The 14,161-nt window shown below is 55.1% G+C and overlaps 5 protein-coding genes across 5 annotated transcripts; 4 read left to right on the top strand and 1 right to left on the bottom strand.

Moving 5' to 3' along the window:
* Positions 1-589: 589 nt before the first annotated feature.
* IWZ02DRAFT_467400 (pre-mRNA splicing factor) lies at positions 590-5,008 on the top strand (the record flags this gene model as incomplete). Its single annotated transcript, XM_066768557.1, has 3 exons — positions 590-951; positions 1,372-4,542; positions 4,591-5,008. The coding sequence occupies 3 exons, from the start codon at positions 590-592 to the stop codon at positions 5,006-5,008; spliced, it is 3,951 nt and encodes a 1,316-aa protein (XP_066625871.1).
* A 536-nt stretch (positions 5,009-5,544) lies between these two features.
* Positions 5,545-7,245, bottom strand: IWZ02DRAFT_441320 (uncharacterized protein). The gene is made up of 2 exons (XM_066766905.1): positions 6,886-7,245; positions 5,545-6,832 (listed from the first exon to the last, which is right to left on the bottom strand). Exons 1-2 carry the CDS (start codon positions 7,162-7,164, stop codon positions 5,792-5,794), a joined length of 1,320 nt encoding a protein of 439 aa, XP_066625872.1. The 5' UTR covers positions 7,165-7,245; the 3' UTR covers positions 5,545-5,791.
* Positions 7,246-7,401: 156 nt separating this feature from the next.
* IWZ02DRAFT_441322 (nucleophile aminohydrolase) lies at positions 7,402-9,714 on the top strand. Its single transcript, XM_066766906.1, has 3 exons — positions 7,402-7,877; positions 7,925-8,293; positions 8,345-9,714. Exons 1-3 carry the CDS (start codon positions 7,713-7,715, stop codon positions 9,617-9,619), a joined length of 1,809 nt encoding a protein of 602 aa, XP_066625873.1. The 5' UTR covers positions 7,402-7,712; the 3' UTR covers positions 9,620-9,714.
* Positions 9,715-9,880: 166 nt separating this feature from the next.
* IWZ02DRAFT_122636 (uncharacterized protein) lies at positions 9,881-11,155 on the top strand. Its single transcript, XM_066761485.1, has 2 exons — positions 9,881-10,011; positions 10,112-11,155. The coding sequence occupies exon 2, from the start codon at positions 10,175-10,177 to the stop codon at positions 11,081-11,083; it is 909 nt and encodes a 302-aa protein (XP_066625874.1). The 5' UTR covers positions 9,881-10,011; positions 10,112-10,174; the 3' UTR covers positions 11,084-11,155.
* A 1,174-nt stretch (positions 11,156-12,329) lies between these two features.
* On the top strand, positions 12,330-13,080 carry IWZ02DRAFT_510993 (uncharacterized protein; the record flags this gene model as incomplete). The annotated part of the gene is made up of 2 exons (XM_066770517.1): positions 12,330-12,452; positions 12,516-13,080. 2 exons carry the CDS (start codon positions 12,330-12,332, stop codon positions 13,032-13,034), a joined length of 642 nt encoding a protein of 213 aa, XP_066625875.1. The 3' UTR covers positions 13,035-13,080.
* Between the last annotated feature and the right edge of the window lie 1,081 nt (positions 13,081-14,161).

Here is a 14,161-nt window from a genome sequence, read left to right on the forward strand (position 1 = left end):
GCCCGGCGGGAGGCTTCCCGGCACGTGACGGGCCAGGCGCGCAGCCGAGCGATGATGTTGTAAGGTAGCTAAGCACTGGGCAAGACGGGAGAGTCGAAACAGAGGCCTCTTGAACCGAATGGCAACCGAATGAATGGGATGAAGTCCTGACCTAGAGTCAACCACAAAGCAGCCAGCAGCGCCCGTCCGCACCCCGACTCCAGAAAAGACTTGCCTTCAAGGTGCTGGCTGCAGAGCTCCAGTCCAGCTCAACCTAACCCAGCAGCCTCAGTCCATCGCCGTCCCTGTCGCTCGTCTCTCTCTGCTTGTCGGTGCGGTGCCGTGCCGTGCGCCCTTCTCCTTGGACTCGCTCGCTCGCTCGCTCGCTAGACCAGTCTGGGCATGCCTGGCCTTAGCTGTACTGTACATCTGCCCGCCGTGTAAAGTACCTGTAACTTCTTGTTGCAACTTCTGTTGTTCTAGTCCGCGGTCCCGTGGCCTGCTCCCGCTGCAACTGGAAAGCTGCCAGCCGCCGCCGTTGCCGCAAGGAGCTGCTCCTCGCATGATACCGGTAGCTGGCCTAGCACACAAAATACTCGAGTTGCCGGCCATGGACATCAACTCGCTGCTGTCGCCACAGGAATCGCCCGCCAGCGACACCACGCCGCCGCCGCCGCCCCAGCCGCCGCAACAACCCCATCACCACCACCACCACCACCACCATCATCATCACCACCAGTACAACCATCACCACCAGCAGCGCCCCGGTCGCCACCAGACCCGGAAGTCCTCCGGCCTCAGCCAGTCTATCAACGCCTACTCCTCTCCGCCGCCGCATCAAGAATACCAACACCACCACCAACCGCAAACCCAACCCCAACCCCAACCCCAACCACAGCCGCCCTATCAGCACCACCAACCGCAACCGCAGCTACCCACCTCCGCCGTCGCCCCGCATAGTTACGTGGGACAGTATTCCCCAGTCCCCAATGTATTATCGCCCGGCTCATCCCACAACGGTCAGGGCCTGCTGAGCGCTCCCAAGACCACCACGCCAACTGCGCAACTGAGGAGCCCACTCCAGCAGATTGCCGACCGCGAAGCTCGGAGCCAGCCGCCGCGCCGCCAAATCTCGACGCAGGGAATTGACACTTTGGCAGGTGTGTCTTGCGTCATTCGATTCCGCTGTGGGCAGCTAGCTGACCTGCTGCAGAAATCGCGTTGCAAACCCCCCACCAGCAGCCTGCTCGTCAATCTCCAGCTGGCCTGCGCTCGCCACACGTCTACCAGCGCCCAGCTTCCGTTTCTCGACCTACAAGGTGAGCATCAAATCCAATTGCGCGCTCAATCACCTTGTTCTGACCCCAAATCTAGCTACCAAAACATTTCAAGCCTTGCTCGGTCCCTTTCGACCAACTCTACCAAAGACGTCGCAATGGCGGATCCCTCACAGTCGCCGCGCATCCTTTCCGCAGGCGCTCTTTCACCGGTCGACAACCAAGCTGTCAATGAGCTGGTAGCGCACCTGAACGAAAAATCTTACGACTTTCCATCTCACGCGCGCTTGGTGGGTCTCCTACACAAAGGCCTGCACGACCACATCAATCCGCCGGATACTCCCGAAGTGAAGCGCGATCCGCGAACATACGAGCTGCTCAGTGAGCTTCGGAACGCGCGCCTCTCGATGTCTTCGAAATTTGCCATGACCGAGGATGCCTGGATTGCATGGCTCAATGACGAGAAGATGTTGTCGCGTTCCATTGACGATAGGATTGGCGTCATGGAATTGTGTGCCAAGGCTGTCCAAGAAGAGCCGGCTAGCGCTGCTCTGTGGCGGTTCTACGGCGACTACATGTACGAGCTGTGGGCTGTCGCATTCAGTATAGAGCCGTCAGACTGGACAGAGGACGAAAAGACCATTGGACGTGAAGCTTTTACATGGCAAACGATGAAGGAGGTCTGGGAGCAGGGATTGGCCTCTACCCAATGGCACATGAATGACAGCCATGTGGTCTGGGATCGGTGGATGGAAATCATGCTCGCAGACCTCGAGCGGCATCCGGACCCACACGCGCAGCAAGCCTTGAAGAACGCCTTTACCGACCGGCTGGTCAAGCCTCATGCCACGTGGGACACCACGTTCCAAATGTTCTCGGGGTTCATCTCAAAGTACGAAAACGCGGCATATGAAGAGACTATGATGGTCATGACGAAGCGCGCCGCGCAGACGAAGCAGCAATACTCTTTGCGCGAGCATTTCGAAACCAAGATTGACAGGGCCATCAAAGCCGGAGACAAGGACGCAGAATGGGAAGCATACTCTCAATACCTCGAATGGGAGCTGCGCAACAAGGGCGTCTTCAGCTTCAACATGATCAACGCTCTTTATGAGCGGGCGACTGTGCGCTTCTCGCTGGACGCAACGGTATGGGAAGATTACTTTCAATTTCTCATCGAGCATCCCGACCCCGCGGTGCCGGCATTGCCCGTGCTGGAGCGAGCAACCAAGCACTGCCCCTGGTCTGGAAACCTCTGGTCACACTGGTTGCTCACTCTTGAAGCAGAGGGCAAGCCTTTTATCGACATGGAAAATGTCAAGCACAGAGCCACTGAGACTGGCTTACTCGACGTCGGTGGCATGGAAGAGTTACTCAAGGTTTACGTCGCATGGTGTGGTTACCTGCGGCGTAAGGCATTCGATGTTGGCTCGACCGAAGATGATATTGACATTGCAGAGGTTGGCATCCGATCAGCATTGGAACACGTCAAGGAGATTGGAGAGCAAAGGTACGGGAAGAAATTCCAGGGTGACCCGCAGTACCGCTTGGAAAGAATCCACATCAAGTTTGTGACCCAGAACGGCCAGATCGACGTGGCGCGTCAATGCTGGAAGGCCCTCATTCCAAAGCAAGAGAACAGCTACGACTTTTGGTACCGGTATTACATCTTCGAAATGGTCCTGTGGTCCAAGTGGGTCATTCGAGACAAGAGCAATGCAGGCCAACCTCTCGAGTCTCCTCGAGAAGCTACCAATCTGCTGAGGCAGGCGCTGAAACGCGTCGCGACACTGGATTGGCCAGAGCAACTCGTCCAAATGTTTCTCAACCACTGTGAGCAACATGAGACTGTCCAGGAGTATCGGATCGCCATTCTTGAGACCCGGAGCGCAAACAAGGAGGTCGCGGCAAGGAGACAAAAGGAAGCCGCCGAGGCTACCGCTGCGTACCAGGCGCAGTACGCGGCGGCTGCGGCAGACGTGGAGACCGATGATGCCACCCTCAATGCGAAAAGGAAGAGAGACGGCGAGGCTCCTCTCGGTGAGAACGCGGCAAAGAAGAGCAAGCAAGGAGATACCGACGCCCCAAATTTGGAAGCAGCTGCTCCTCAACCAAAGCGTGACCGGGAGCACACCACCATAATTGCCAAAAATATCCCGCCAGATGCTTCTGAGACAAGGATCCGCCAATTCTTCAGGGATTGTGGCAAGATCAACAGTCTAGCTTTGGTGACGGAGAGCCATGGCGGCAAGACTGCGACCATCGAGTTTGAAGCTCCTGAAGACGCCCAATTCGCCCAATCGAGGGATGGAAAGGACTTTGACGGTAACGCTGTTCAAATCTCTCTGGGAACCGGTACAACGCTCTTCGTTGCAAATTACCCGCCGGAGGCAGACGAAAAGTACATGCGAAACCTGTTTAGTCAGTACGGTGAGGTCGTTCAAGTGCGATTCCCATCGCTGAAATACAACACCCACCGCCGATTCTGCTACGTCTCCTTTGCTTCAGGTGAGCAAGCCGACGCTGCCTCGCGAGCACTCGATGGCGCCGGCCTCAGCGGTGGGCTCAAGCTTGTTGCGAAGTTATCAGATCCTAGTCGCGCCGAGGCTCGTCATGGTGCTCAGTACGAGAGTCGGGAAGTGGTTGTTGGCAACGTGCACAACAGCGCTTCGGAAGAGGAAATCAAGGATTTCATCAACGATTACGCTCCCGAAGGCCTACAGAGCGTGCGTATTCCACTCAATGTGTCGGGCAAAAATAAGGGCGTCGCTTTTGTGGTCTACGACACCAAGGGGAATGCCCAAAAGGCCTGCGAGTTGCTCGAAGCCAAAGCCCTGCGTCACCGCATCGTCCGCGCCAGTATATCTGATCCAGACCGCAGTAAAACAAAACGCCACGCCACGACTGTGATGGGTGCCAAACCTACCGCAGCCTCGGCGTCGCCCGAGCCCAACTCCAACAGTCCTGCCGCAGCCACTAACGGCAATGGCGTTCACGAATCGGGCCCCGACTCCCGCCGCGAACGCACGATTGCCCTCATGAACATACCCGACACTGTCAACGACGCACGCGTCCGCGCTCTACTGACACCGCTTGGCCCCCTCCGAAAGCTCATTCTCATGCCCGAGCATGGCGGAGCCATCGCAGAGTTTGTCAACGTGGCAGACGCTGGTCGTGCAGCGCTCGGCGTCGAAGGACAGGAGGTCGCAGAGGGCGCACGGGTCAGAGTCGGCACTGTGGAGGAGATGAAGCGGGAAAAGGGCACAGAGAGGGCGAAAAAGGGGCAGTTCGGGGATGCGGGCAAGGGAGGCGCAAAGAAAAACGCAAAGGACAGAGACGCCGGCAAGACTGACGGAATCACTACCGCATCATCGTCTGGCCTCGCTCTCGCGCCGCAGCCTCCCCGCGTCAGCCGACCGGGCCAGTCGCGCGGCGGCCGTCGCGGTGGGCTGGGCGTCAAACGCGGCGCGCCCGCTGTTCTCCCGTCCAGGGCATCGGCGGCGGCGGCGGCGGCAGATAAGAGCGGCAATGATGTCGAGATGGGTGGTACAGACACGACTGCTGCTGCGGACTTGACGGCGGCGTCGTCATTGGCGGGCAAGAGCAACGCGGACTTTAAGGCTATGTTCCTGGCGAGCAGGGAGCAGCAGCAGCAGCAGCAGCAGCCGAACGAAAAGGGACCGTCAAGAGCCGCAGTGGTAGAGAATGACGACGGCGGCGGTGGGGGAGATGGAGATGGAAGAAAAGAATAGGGCTTGTGAAATGGGCGGAGTGGAGCTGTTGATCCAAAAATCTAGCAAGAGAGCAAGGAGCAGCACAGTAAAACGAGTCGAGGATACCGAAGAAGAAGAAGAAGAAGCAGCAGCAGCGGAAGAATGAAAGGTCAAGGAAATGGAAATGGGTTCATGGGATTCTTTTTGGTTTGCATAGTTTTCTTTTTTTGAAAGTTTTTTTTTTTTTTTTTTTTCTCCGTCTCCGTCGTTCAGTTTTCTACTGGTTCCCCCGCAACCACATGGCTACCTATATAATTGGTCGCTGGTGCTGTAGTAGCTCGGGGGGAGAAGATAAAGTGCGAGGTCTGGTCTGCATGGGTGTTGATGTATGAATGAATGGAGGGAAGGTATGATGGTACGAGAGCCGGTAGTTGAGTCGAGTCGAGGAGTCGCATAGCAGCAGCAGCAGCAGTATGGTGCTGACTGATCGGACCAAACAATCATCTAATCAGTCAATCAAGAGAGTCGAGCTTACCTGCCATTGAGTCAAGTTGGTCATGTCTTCTTTTGCAAATGCGTGTTTGGCTGTTGACCGACGGGATGACCGTCAAAAGTCTACATGTAGAGAACAGCACACCAAGAGGTGGAGAGGGGAAATTGAGGGTTCATGACCTTCGACATTGTAAATGCCCCATGATACACAACAAAGGGAAGGAAAGCTTTATTTTGTTTTCCATCAGCAGTATCTATACACTAAGTGTGGAGTTGTGTGATGTACAAGGACCAGACGGTATGGAGCAAGCAAAGGAGACTTTCCAGCGCCTATTTCCGACCCAACCTCTTCTTCAGCTCCGCAAGCTTCCTCTGGCGCTCTTCAATGGCCACCATCTGCTCAACGTCCTGATTCTTCTGCCACTGGCGGACGCTCTCCATGATGGTCTCGAGGTTAGGCCCGCCCTCGATGACATCATATAGGGCCATGAGGGTGACGCCGCTACGGTGATCCGACACGCGACCCTGGCCAAAGTTGTACGTGCGAATCTTGTGCTCGCGGCCCTGCTTGGCGGGGCCAACGACGCTGCGGCGCATCTCGACCTCCTGCTCCTCGCGCTTCTCACGGCGTGCCTGGGCGATGCGCGCACGCAGCAGCGTCCACGCCTTCTCCTTGTTGGCGTGCTGGCTGCGCGAATCCTGCATCGAGACGACCGTGTTGGTCGGCATGTGCGTCAGCCGCACCGCCGACTCGGTCTTGTTGACGTGCTGGCCGCCCGCGCCGCCCGCCCGCATCACCTCGACGCGGACCTGCTTGGGGTCGACGAAGTAGTCGCTGGTGGGGTCGTCCGCATCCTCCATGCTGCCGCCACCGCTGGCTGGGAAGCTCGGCAGCACGAGCACTGTTGCTGTGCTCGTGTGCGTCCGTCCCATGCTCTCTGTTATCGGCACGCGTTGGACCCGGTGCACGCCTGCCTCGCCGCGAAACCTCTCGTATGCTCCCTCTTCGTTTATTTCGAGAATCGCTTCGGTGATGGGCTCCACAGACGAGCTGGTGCCGCTGCTCGCGCTCACGTCGGCCCTGTCTAGCTTCAACACCGAGCATCGCAGCCCTTCGCGCGAGCAGAATGCTTGATACATGTACAGCAAATCGCCGGCGAAGAGGGTGGCCTCCTGTCCTCCAATGCCGGGCCGGATTTCGAGAAGACAGGGCAGCTTCGCAAACGGGTGTTTAGGGATCAAAGCTTTGGTCAGCGAGTCGGACGCATCGTTGAGCTGGTTGACAGTCGCGCCCAAGTCTTCAGCTGCAAGATCGCGCAGCTCTGAGTCCGCTTTGTGGTCGCCGAGGATCTTTTGTAGCTCTGTAAGGGCCTGCGTAAGCGGTCAGAGCGGGTGTGATGACGTTGGGCTGGTTCGTGGCGTACCTCGCTGGCTTTGGACCACGTCTTGTACGCCTCCGTGATGTGAGACATCTCGCCGGCTTTTTTGGCTGTTGCCATGTCGTACTTTTCAATGAGCTTCTGCTCCAATTGCTCCTGCTCGGCCACGAGCCTGCGCGCTCGCGACACGACGGCCGGAGGTAATGTAATGGGAGGCGCTACATCTTGAGCAGCAGAGGTGGATTGGAAGCGAAGGGAAACAGGTCGGACGCGAATGTGAAGCCGGAGGCGATATGCTCTGCACAGCCAGCCAAAGCTGTTCATGGTGGAGGAAAGATGGTGGACATGTTGGCGTCGAGATTTAAGTTGCGGCGCTGAGTGACGTGCTGACAGGAGCGGAGTGGAGCGGAGCGGAGCGGAGATGGTCTGTGTGAGCTGACTTGGCATTCACAGTGGAGCGGAACGCCGCGGACGCCGCGGACTTCGCGGACGATGGATCGGTTCGAGGAGTGGCTTGAATCTCCCCCGCTTATCCCAATCGACTTGACCGAGGCTTTTTCAGTTCCATGTCACCGGTTCATTGACGCGGTGCCGAATGTTGCGGGCGGCGAAACGACCGGGCCTCTCAACTGGCTCTTGCCTATCACGTCAGTCATCGGCACCACCCCGCAGGCCACCGGCCATGGATAAAGTGGGATGTCCCTCCGCAACATCGCGTGCCCGCTTTTTGTCCTATAACTGACTGTTGTCGAGATACTTTCCATCTCTAATTCTTTAGGCTTATGTTCATTTATCCTCATCATCTGTTATCCTTCCACACGATTACTCTCGATCCCGCAGGCTGATTGGCTGGTCATTAGATTTCCGCCACAATGCCACTCAATTCACAGGCCATATATCCTGCTGCTGATCCCGAATTCATCAACTTCCCCAGCCGGCGAAGCACCGTCCATAGCACAAAAGGCATTGTAGCTTCGACGCAGCCACTTGCATCTCAAGCGGGTATCCAAATCCTGAGAGAGGGCGGAAATGCTGCTGTCAGTCTCCATGCTTCAGCGTAAAAGAAGGATTCTGATGAGTTTAGGACGCCGCTGTGGCCGTGGCTGCGGCACTCAACATGACCGAGCCTGGATCAACAGGCATTGGTGGTGACTGCTTTTGCCTGTTTTACGAAGCAAAGACTCGCAAGGTCCACGCTTTGAATGGTTCTGGCCGTTCTGGTGCCAATGTTACCTTGGACTTGATCCGTAAAGACTTGGGGATACCTGAGGATCAAGTGGGCAGCATCCCCATGACAAGTGTACACGCAGTCACCGTTCCCGGAGCAGCGGCAGGATGGGTAGACACTGTCCAAAGATTCGGCAGCGGTAAGCTCAGCCTCGAGCAAATCCTTGCCCCAGCAATCGAGCTGGGAGAGCAAGGGTTCCCAGTGTCGGAACTGTCGTCAACTTTTGTACGTCGGTTGAAGCAATTTGGCTCACACTAGATACTGACCGTAAATCAGTGGCATAACAGCGAGCACACGATCAGAAAGGCATCTCCAAACTTTGTAGAAATGCTCAAGAAAGATCCAAGTGCCCCTGATGGCTGCCGTGCTCCTAAGCCAGGAGAGATCTTCAAGAACCCGACCCTGGCAAACACCTTCAGGCTGCTTGCGAAGAATGGAAAAAAGGGGTTCTACGAGGGTCCAGTGGCTGAAGCCTTGGTCAAGGTCGTGCAAGACCTCGGTGGCCATCTCACGTTGGAGGACTTGAAATCTCATGCTAAACTGGGGAGCGAGGCCCCGGATGCAATTTCCCTCAAGTTCCGAGGCCAAGGAGTCGGAGAGACTCACGAAGGCGACGAAGGGGTGGAATTGTGGGAGCATCCACCAAACGGCCAGGGCATCGTTGCTCTTATGGCGCTTGGTATCCTGCAGGAACTGGAGAAGGCGGGCAAGATTCCCAAGTTTCGCCCTCAAGACCACAGCTCTGCCGAGCACATTCACGCTGTGGTAGAGTCTCTTCGTATCGCGTTTGCCGATGCAAATTGGTGGGTGACGGATCCAAACGTCGAGAAAGTGCCCACACAAGAACTCATCTCAGAGGCATACCTGGCTGAACGAGCAAAGCTCTTTGAGCCTTCCAAAGCTTCAGACATTCTTGATCATGGCTCGCCTGCTCACAATCACAGCGATACCGTCTACTTTGCCTGCACAGACAGTGAAGGCAACGGCATGTCGTTCATCAACAGCAACTACGGCGGTTACGGGACAGCCATAATTCCAAAGGGCTGTGGCTTCACTCTTCAAAACCGGGGTGCCAACTTTTCATTGAGAAAGGACCACCCCAATGTCCTCAAGCCTGGCAAGCGTCCGTACCACACAATTATCCCTGCCATGATAACGAACCCATCGGACGGTAGCCTCCACACGGTGTATGGCGTCATGGGTGGTTTTATGCAGCCTCAGGGACATGTTCAGGTACTGCTCAACACGCTCGTCTTTCAGCTGACGCCGCAGGCTGCGCTTGATGCTCCGCGCGTCTGCATCGGGGCGGGAATGCCGGATCAGGACAACAAGAACAGGGGCCTTGACCGCACGGTGTATCTGGAGGATGGCATCAGGCCAGAGGTGGCAGCGAAGCTCGAGCGAATGGGCCACAAGGTCGCACTTGTCAAGGGATATCAGCGAGGGCTGTTTGGGCGAGGCCAGGTGATTCGATGCCATGAGGAGGATGGACAAGTAGTTTGGAGCGCGGGTAGTGATCCAAGGGGAGACGGCGCGGCGATGCCATTGTGAGGGTTGGAGGATCCATGGTACAGTACCGGGTAGAGAAAGTGTCAAATAATAAATATATCAGACTGGGCATTGACTTGAGAGCAGCCAAGTGGGAGTGATAGGGTGGGAGGCGACGGGATGTGCACACGGGCAGGGGCAGGGGCAGGGGCAAGGGGAGGGAACCTACGGACAGCCGCAACTGGTACTGAGGTGGATGCCGACAATAGCCCGCCGCGCTTTGGCCCTTTCCTTTGCATAGCCTTTCCACCAACTTCCCAGGCACGCCCATCCACCGACATCCTCCCCCCATCACCTACCAGAAGAAGACAGTACAGGGTTCAGATGACCCTCGTTTGAGACCGTCTTTCACGCCCGTCTCACATCTGTACAACATCACACGTTTTGGCCTCCAGGCAAGTCTCCTACGCCCACCGCTCTTACTCATCCATGAGGGGCCCATGTGCCACGACCGGACCAGGGTGTGGAAGACATACTGACCTTGTCATAAAACAGACACCCTAATCCCAAGCTTGCCAACGTCAACACTGAGTCTCAACTCTACCTCGCACTTCGCTCATGGACTCGATGCGCAGTCTCAACACGTCGCTGCCCTCTGCGAGGCGGCGGACGCAGCCCTCGGCACCTTTGTTGCAGGCATTCAAGAGCGCCGCATTGCAGGTGACAAACCTGTACAAAGCGGCAGCCTCCGATCGGGAAAACGCTCATGACGAGGGCTACCAGGCAGCCCTTGAGGATCTGCTGAGCTTCATGGACGCTGAGAATATTGGAGTTGGCGATGGCGAGGGTTGGCGCGTTCGGCAGTGGGCTACAGAGCATCTACAAGATGGCTTGATGGGCAATTCTGTCGGTGACAGCGATGACGAGCCGGAAGAAGAGCAGCGCGCTCGAAGTTCGAGTCCGGCAGCACAAAGAAACCCCGATCGCCACAAGACCACGTCTATGACAACATCTGCATCGTCAAACAATGCAAACCCTTCTCCTGCACAGACAAACCTCCGCAGCTCCACGAGTCCAGAACCGCAGCCGGAGATTCGGCCCTCCTTTGATTGCTCGTCGCTCCCAAAGGCCGACTTCACTTTCCGCGCCTCTCAGTCCCTACCACCGCCTTCCCACGATCTTGACATGGCGAACGACGATGACGACACCAAGGCTGCGGAAGACTCAGAAAGCGTTCGGCCTCCAACCTCGCCGGTTCAAATCAATGTCCGTCACAACCGCCCCCACCACCGCAACAGCCGTTCCAGCTCCACCCGTTCCAACCACAACCGAGAAAGCAGTCGTGCTGCGGCTGCCGCTGCGGCTGCCGCCACCGCAGCAGCCATGGCCGGCCTGGGAAACTTGGGACAAGGCGCTGGCTCCAAACGAAGGGTGCCATTTGGTGATATTTTCGACATCAGTCCGGGTAATGGAAACGGGAAGGATGGATTTGGCAATGGAGGTGGAAAGAGGGGCAGATGGACATGAGGGACTCATCTTCATTTGAGAATCCTCAGGTCAAGCTCAATTACATCTATAACACAGTCTTGCATGGACTGGAGAAGAAGGATAGAACGATGAGTCGGGCACGCCAGGAAAGCAGCAAATGAGGTGGATTAGAAGGAGGGAAAGTTAGATTAAGAGAAGGAATGCCATGTCTGTTGCTGCAATGGCTTGACATGGCTTGGCGTGGTGACTCTTCGGATATGGTGGCCTGGTGTCGTGTGCGTCAAGTCCTCTTTTCGACGGTTCTGCAGCCGCTATCCAGGATGCCGCTACGTCATCGAGAATAAGGCCGGGCACGACTCCACCACGCCGCTGCAAGGAGTGATATACGGGCAGAAGTTGACGACACACAAAACAATATACGGAAATGGCCCGAGCGGAGGGCCACAGGGTGAAGGATTGGGATGACGAAGGATACCCAACGAGAAGTGCGAGTCCATTATGGACGACTATGGACGAAGCTGGTTGCTTTTCATATTTGCATTGCCTTTCGATTCCCGTCCACATGGCTCTCCATCCGTCTGTGGATTTCTATCCTTTCCTGGCTGGCATCTAGCGTCTCTCATTCGGTTTTCCTGACCTGCCATTTTTTAAACCTTTGCTTCTGGTCGTGCTTTTGTTGCATCACATCATCATTCTCATCACTGCTGCATTCATGTTCGATTCGGTTTATAAGCAAGCATGCATGCTATATATGCGTGGCTCTTTTTCTTTGATTGTATCGGGGATTTGGCATTACTGCGCAGGCGGAAGGGTCTACGAAGGATGGGTGGATTACGGGTTGGGGATGAAACGGGATTGTTGAGCGGCCTCATTCATGTACTGTCTACGGGGCTTCAGCGGTCTTCGCGCTGGTCAGTCGATGTCTATACTTAAGGGCGATGAGCTGGGAAAGCAATCAGTGATAGAATAATTGATAGACTTGCTCAATATTCTCATAGCGTATTCGTCATTTATAGAGAGGCTCCATGTTCCTGTCAAATTACGGATGAGGGAGCATCCATAGGCTTGACCGGGGGGGGCCACGTGGTCATCGACCTGACTGTCCAGATAGATCAGGGGGCGTTCAAAAACTTGACAGGTACGGTACTGGGAGGCTCCGCCGCTTTCAACCTGATCGTCCAGTGGTAGATCAGGGAGCATTCACAGGCTTGACCGGCCGGTAAGGTACTGGGAGGCTTCGTCGTTGGGGACCCGACTACAGTGGACGGATTAGGACATCGCTCTCATGGTGTCCACCTACGGTATCTATAAAGCCATTCAACTCGTCTCTTTGCTTCGTCTTCACTTCATCCCTCTTCAACCTACATATTTCGACAAGTTTGCTGGTATCACAATCTTCCTAAGCCGTGTAAGTTCTTCAACACTCTACTTCGGAAGATAGAAGATGACAGCTAACGAGTTGAGCCTGCAGATTTCGAAAGTTCCGAAGATTGCCGTTCCCGTCCGTCTTGTTCTCCGTACTGGAAGGAAGAGACGTCACAATCCTATTCAGAGGCACGTGCAGGAGACGGCTCGCAAGGAAATTGGGGATGCCAACTCGTACCGCGAGTTCTTCGAAAAGCGTGATAAGGTTATCAAAGCCATCCGACCCGACATCGATGCGTCCGACATCTCAGTTTCCCAAGTTCTAATCAGCCGCAAGGTCCTGTCAAAACTTCCTGGTCCATTGAATTTCAACGAAAGTCTTGTGACTGCAGACATCAAGAATCACGACGGCGGAAGTCTCTTCCTAAGTGTCCTTAGACTTGTTACAGCATCTTGGGAATCTCTTATCGAACAGCTCGACATCATCAAACGGCAGAAGAAGGTCGTCGGAAACTTCATCAGTGACTTCGAACAGACCCACGTTGAAGGAAAGAGTTACCCCTGGAAAATTGAGGATACACACAACAACTCATGGAGAGTATTCGCCTCGGCCGTCCTCGCCTAGGATAGGGATGGTCATGAAGAGAGACTTGATGATAGAGAATACGCGGTCAAGAAGACGGTCTGCTGGTACCAGATCAAGCGGATCGCCGACTTCAAAAGGCAGCTCAACCTTCTCAACGAATAAGGATGGGATCTGTCGTCTTGGGAGGACTGGATCAATCCCGGTCCCTAAGACTCCAGCTAGACTACTACCATAACCTCTAGCAGTAGGTCTTGCTCAGGGGCGTCCCATTCGTCAGCTTGCTTTCCTAAGCCAGTGATGATGGTCGAAGAGAAAGTACGACAAAAGGGATGATTGATGGAACAACAAAATGGACCTTACCAAAAGATTCAATCAGATCGTATAAGGGGCCCACATCGACACTCTCTTTGAACGACTTGGGGAGAAAAAGATTTTTTTTTCACAGCATTGGACAAATTTCCCGAAGGGTGTCTCAAAGTGGGTTGATTTTTGGAGTTTTGGGCGTTTTTAATGAGTCAGGGCACAGTCAAACGCACTTTCTTTGGGTGACTGAAGGGGAAAAACTCCCTTGATGGCAATGGTTGAATGTCCCGATGGATATCTCAAAAGGAATCGACTTCGGAAGCTTTAGGTGATGGGCAGGAGCCAGAGACAAAAACAGGTGAAAAGCCCCCTTGAGCAGCTCGGGGAGCAGAACTTCTTTGATAGCAATGGAAACTTCCTGAGTAGACTATAAAGGCTCCGATGCTACCATGTGAAGTAGTTTTTGACGAATGACAACCGCAAGATTTCGCAGACGGGAAAATCTTATCATTTACCTCATAAAGCCAAGAGAGGTCATCACTTGCCAACAAAATCACCGCAAATGATCCATTTCCTCATATCTTCTCAACTCACACCAGCAACTTCCACACCTTGCAAGTCCTCTCTCGACACCTACAGTGGCATGTTCCCCTGCGTGACACTTGTGAACGACTCCCCCACACCATGGCGGCGTAATTGAGCGTGCCATGCTTTTAAGACGAATCTTCATGGCTTCCCGAGCACTTGTGACTCCTCACCTTCCATCCTTTTCTCTCCGCAACAACTCTCAGAATCCTCTGTCAAACAAACTTCCAAAACACTAGAACTCGCACTTCTCTAGTAATCATGCCTCCCAAGATGGA

The sequence above is a fragment of the Phyllosticta citriasiana genome, assembly GCF_038021145.1.
Source record: "Phyllosticta citriasiana strain CBS 120426 chromosome Unknown IWZ02scaffold_2, whole genome shotgun sequence".
Lineage (NCBI taxonomy): Eukaryota > Fungi > Ascomycota > Dothideomycetes > Botryosphaeriales > Phyllostictaceae > Phyllosticta > Phyllosticta citriasiana.

Bases quoted from the DNA above. Each gene is read 5' to 3' on its own strand.
- IWZ02DRAFT_122636 (XM_066761485.1), top strand. From the start codon at position 10,175: ATGGACTCGATGCGCAGTCTCAACACGTCGCTGCCCTCTGCGAGGCGG.
- IWZ02DRAFT_441320 (XM_066766905.1), bottom strand. From the start codon at position 7,164: ATGAACAGCTTTGGCTGGCTGTGCAGAGCATATCGCCTCCGGCTTCAC. The intron at 6,833-6,885 runs GTACGCCACGAA...CCGCTTACGCAG, and splicing joins CGTGGTCCAAAGCCAGCGAG to GCCCTTACAGAGCTACAAAA.
- IWZ02DRAFT_441322 (XM_066766906.1), top strand. From the start codon at position 7,713: ATGCCACTCAATTCACAGGCCATATATCCTGCTGCTGATCCCGAATTC. The intron at 7,878-7,924 runs GTCAGTCTCCAT...TGATGAGTTTAG, and splicing joins GAGAGGGCGGAAATGCTGCT to GACGCCGCTGTGGCCGTGGC. The intron at 8,294-8,344 runs GTACGTCGGTTG...ACCGTAAATCAG, and splicing joins CGGAACTGTCGTCAACTTTT to TGGCATAACAGCGAGCACAC.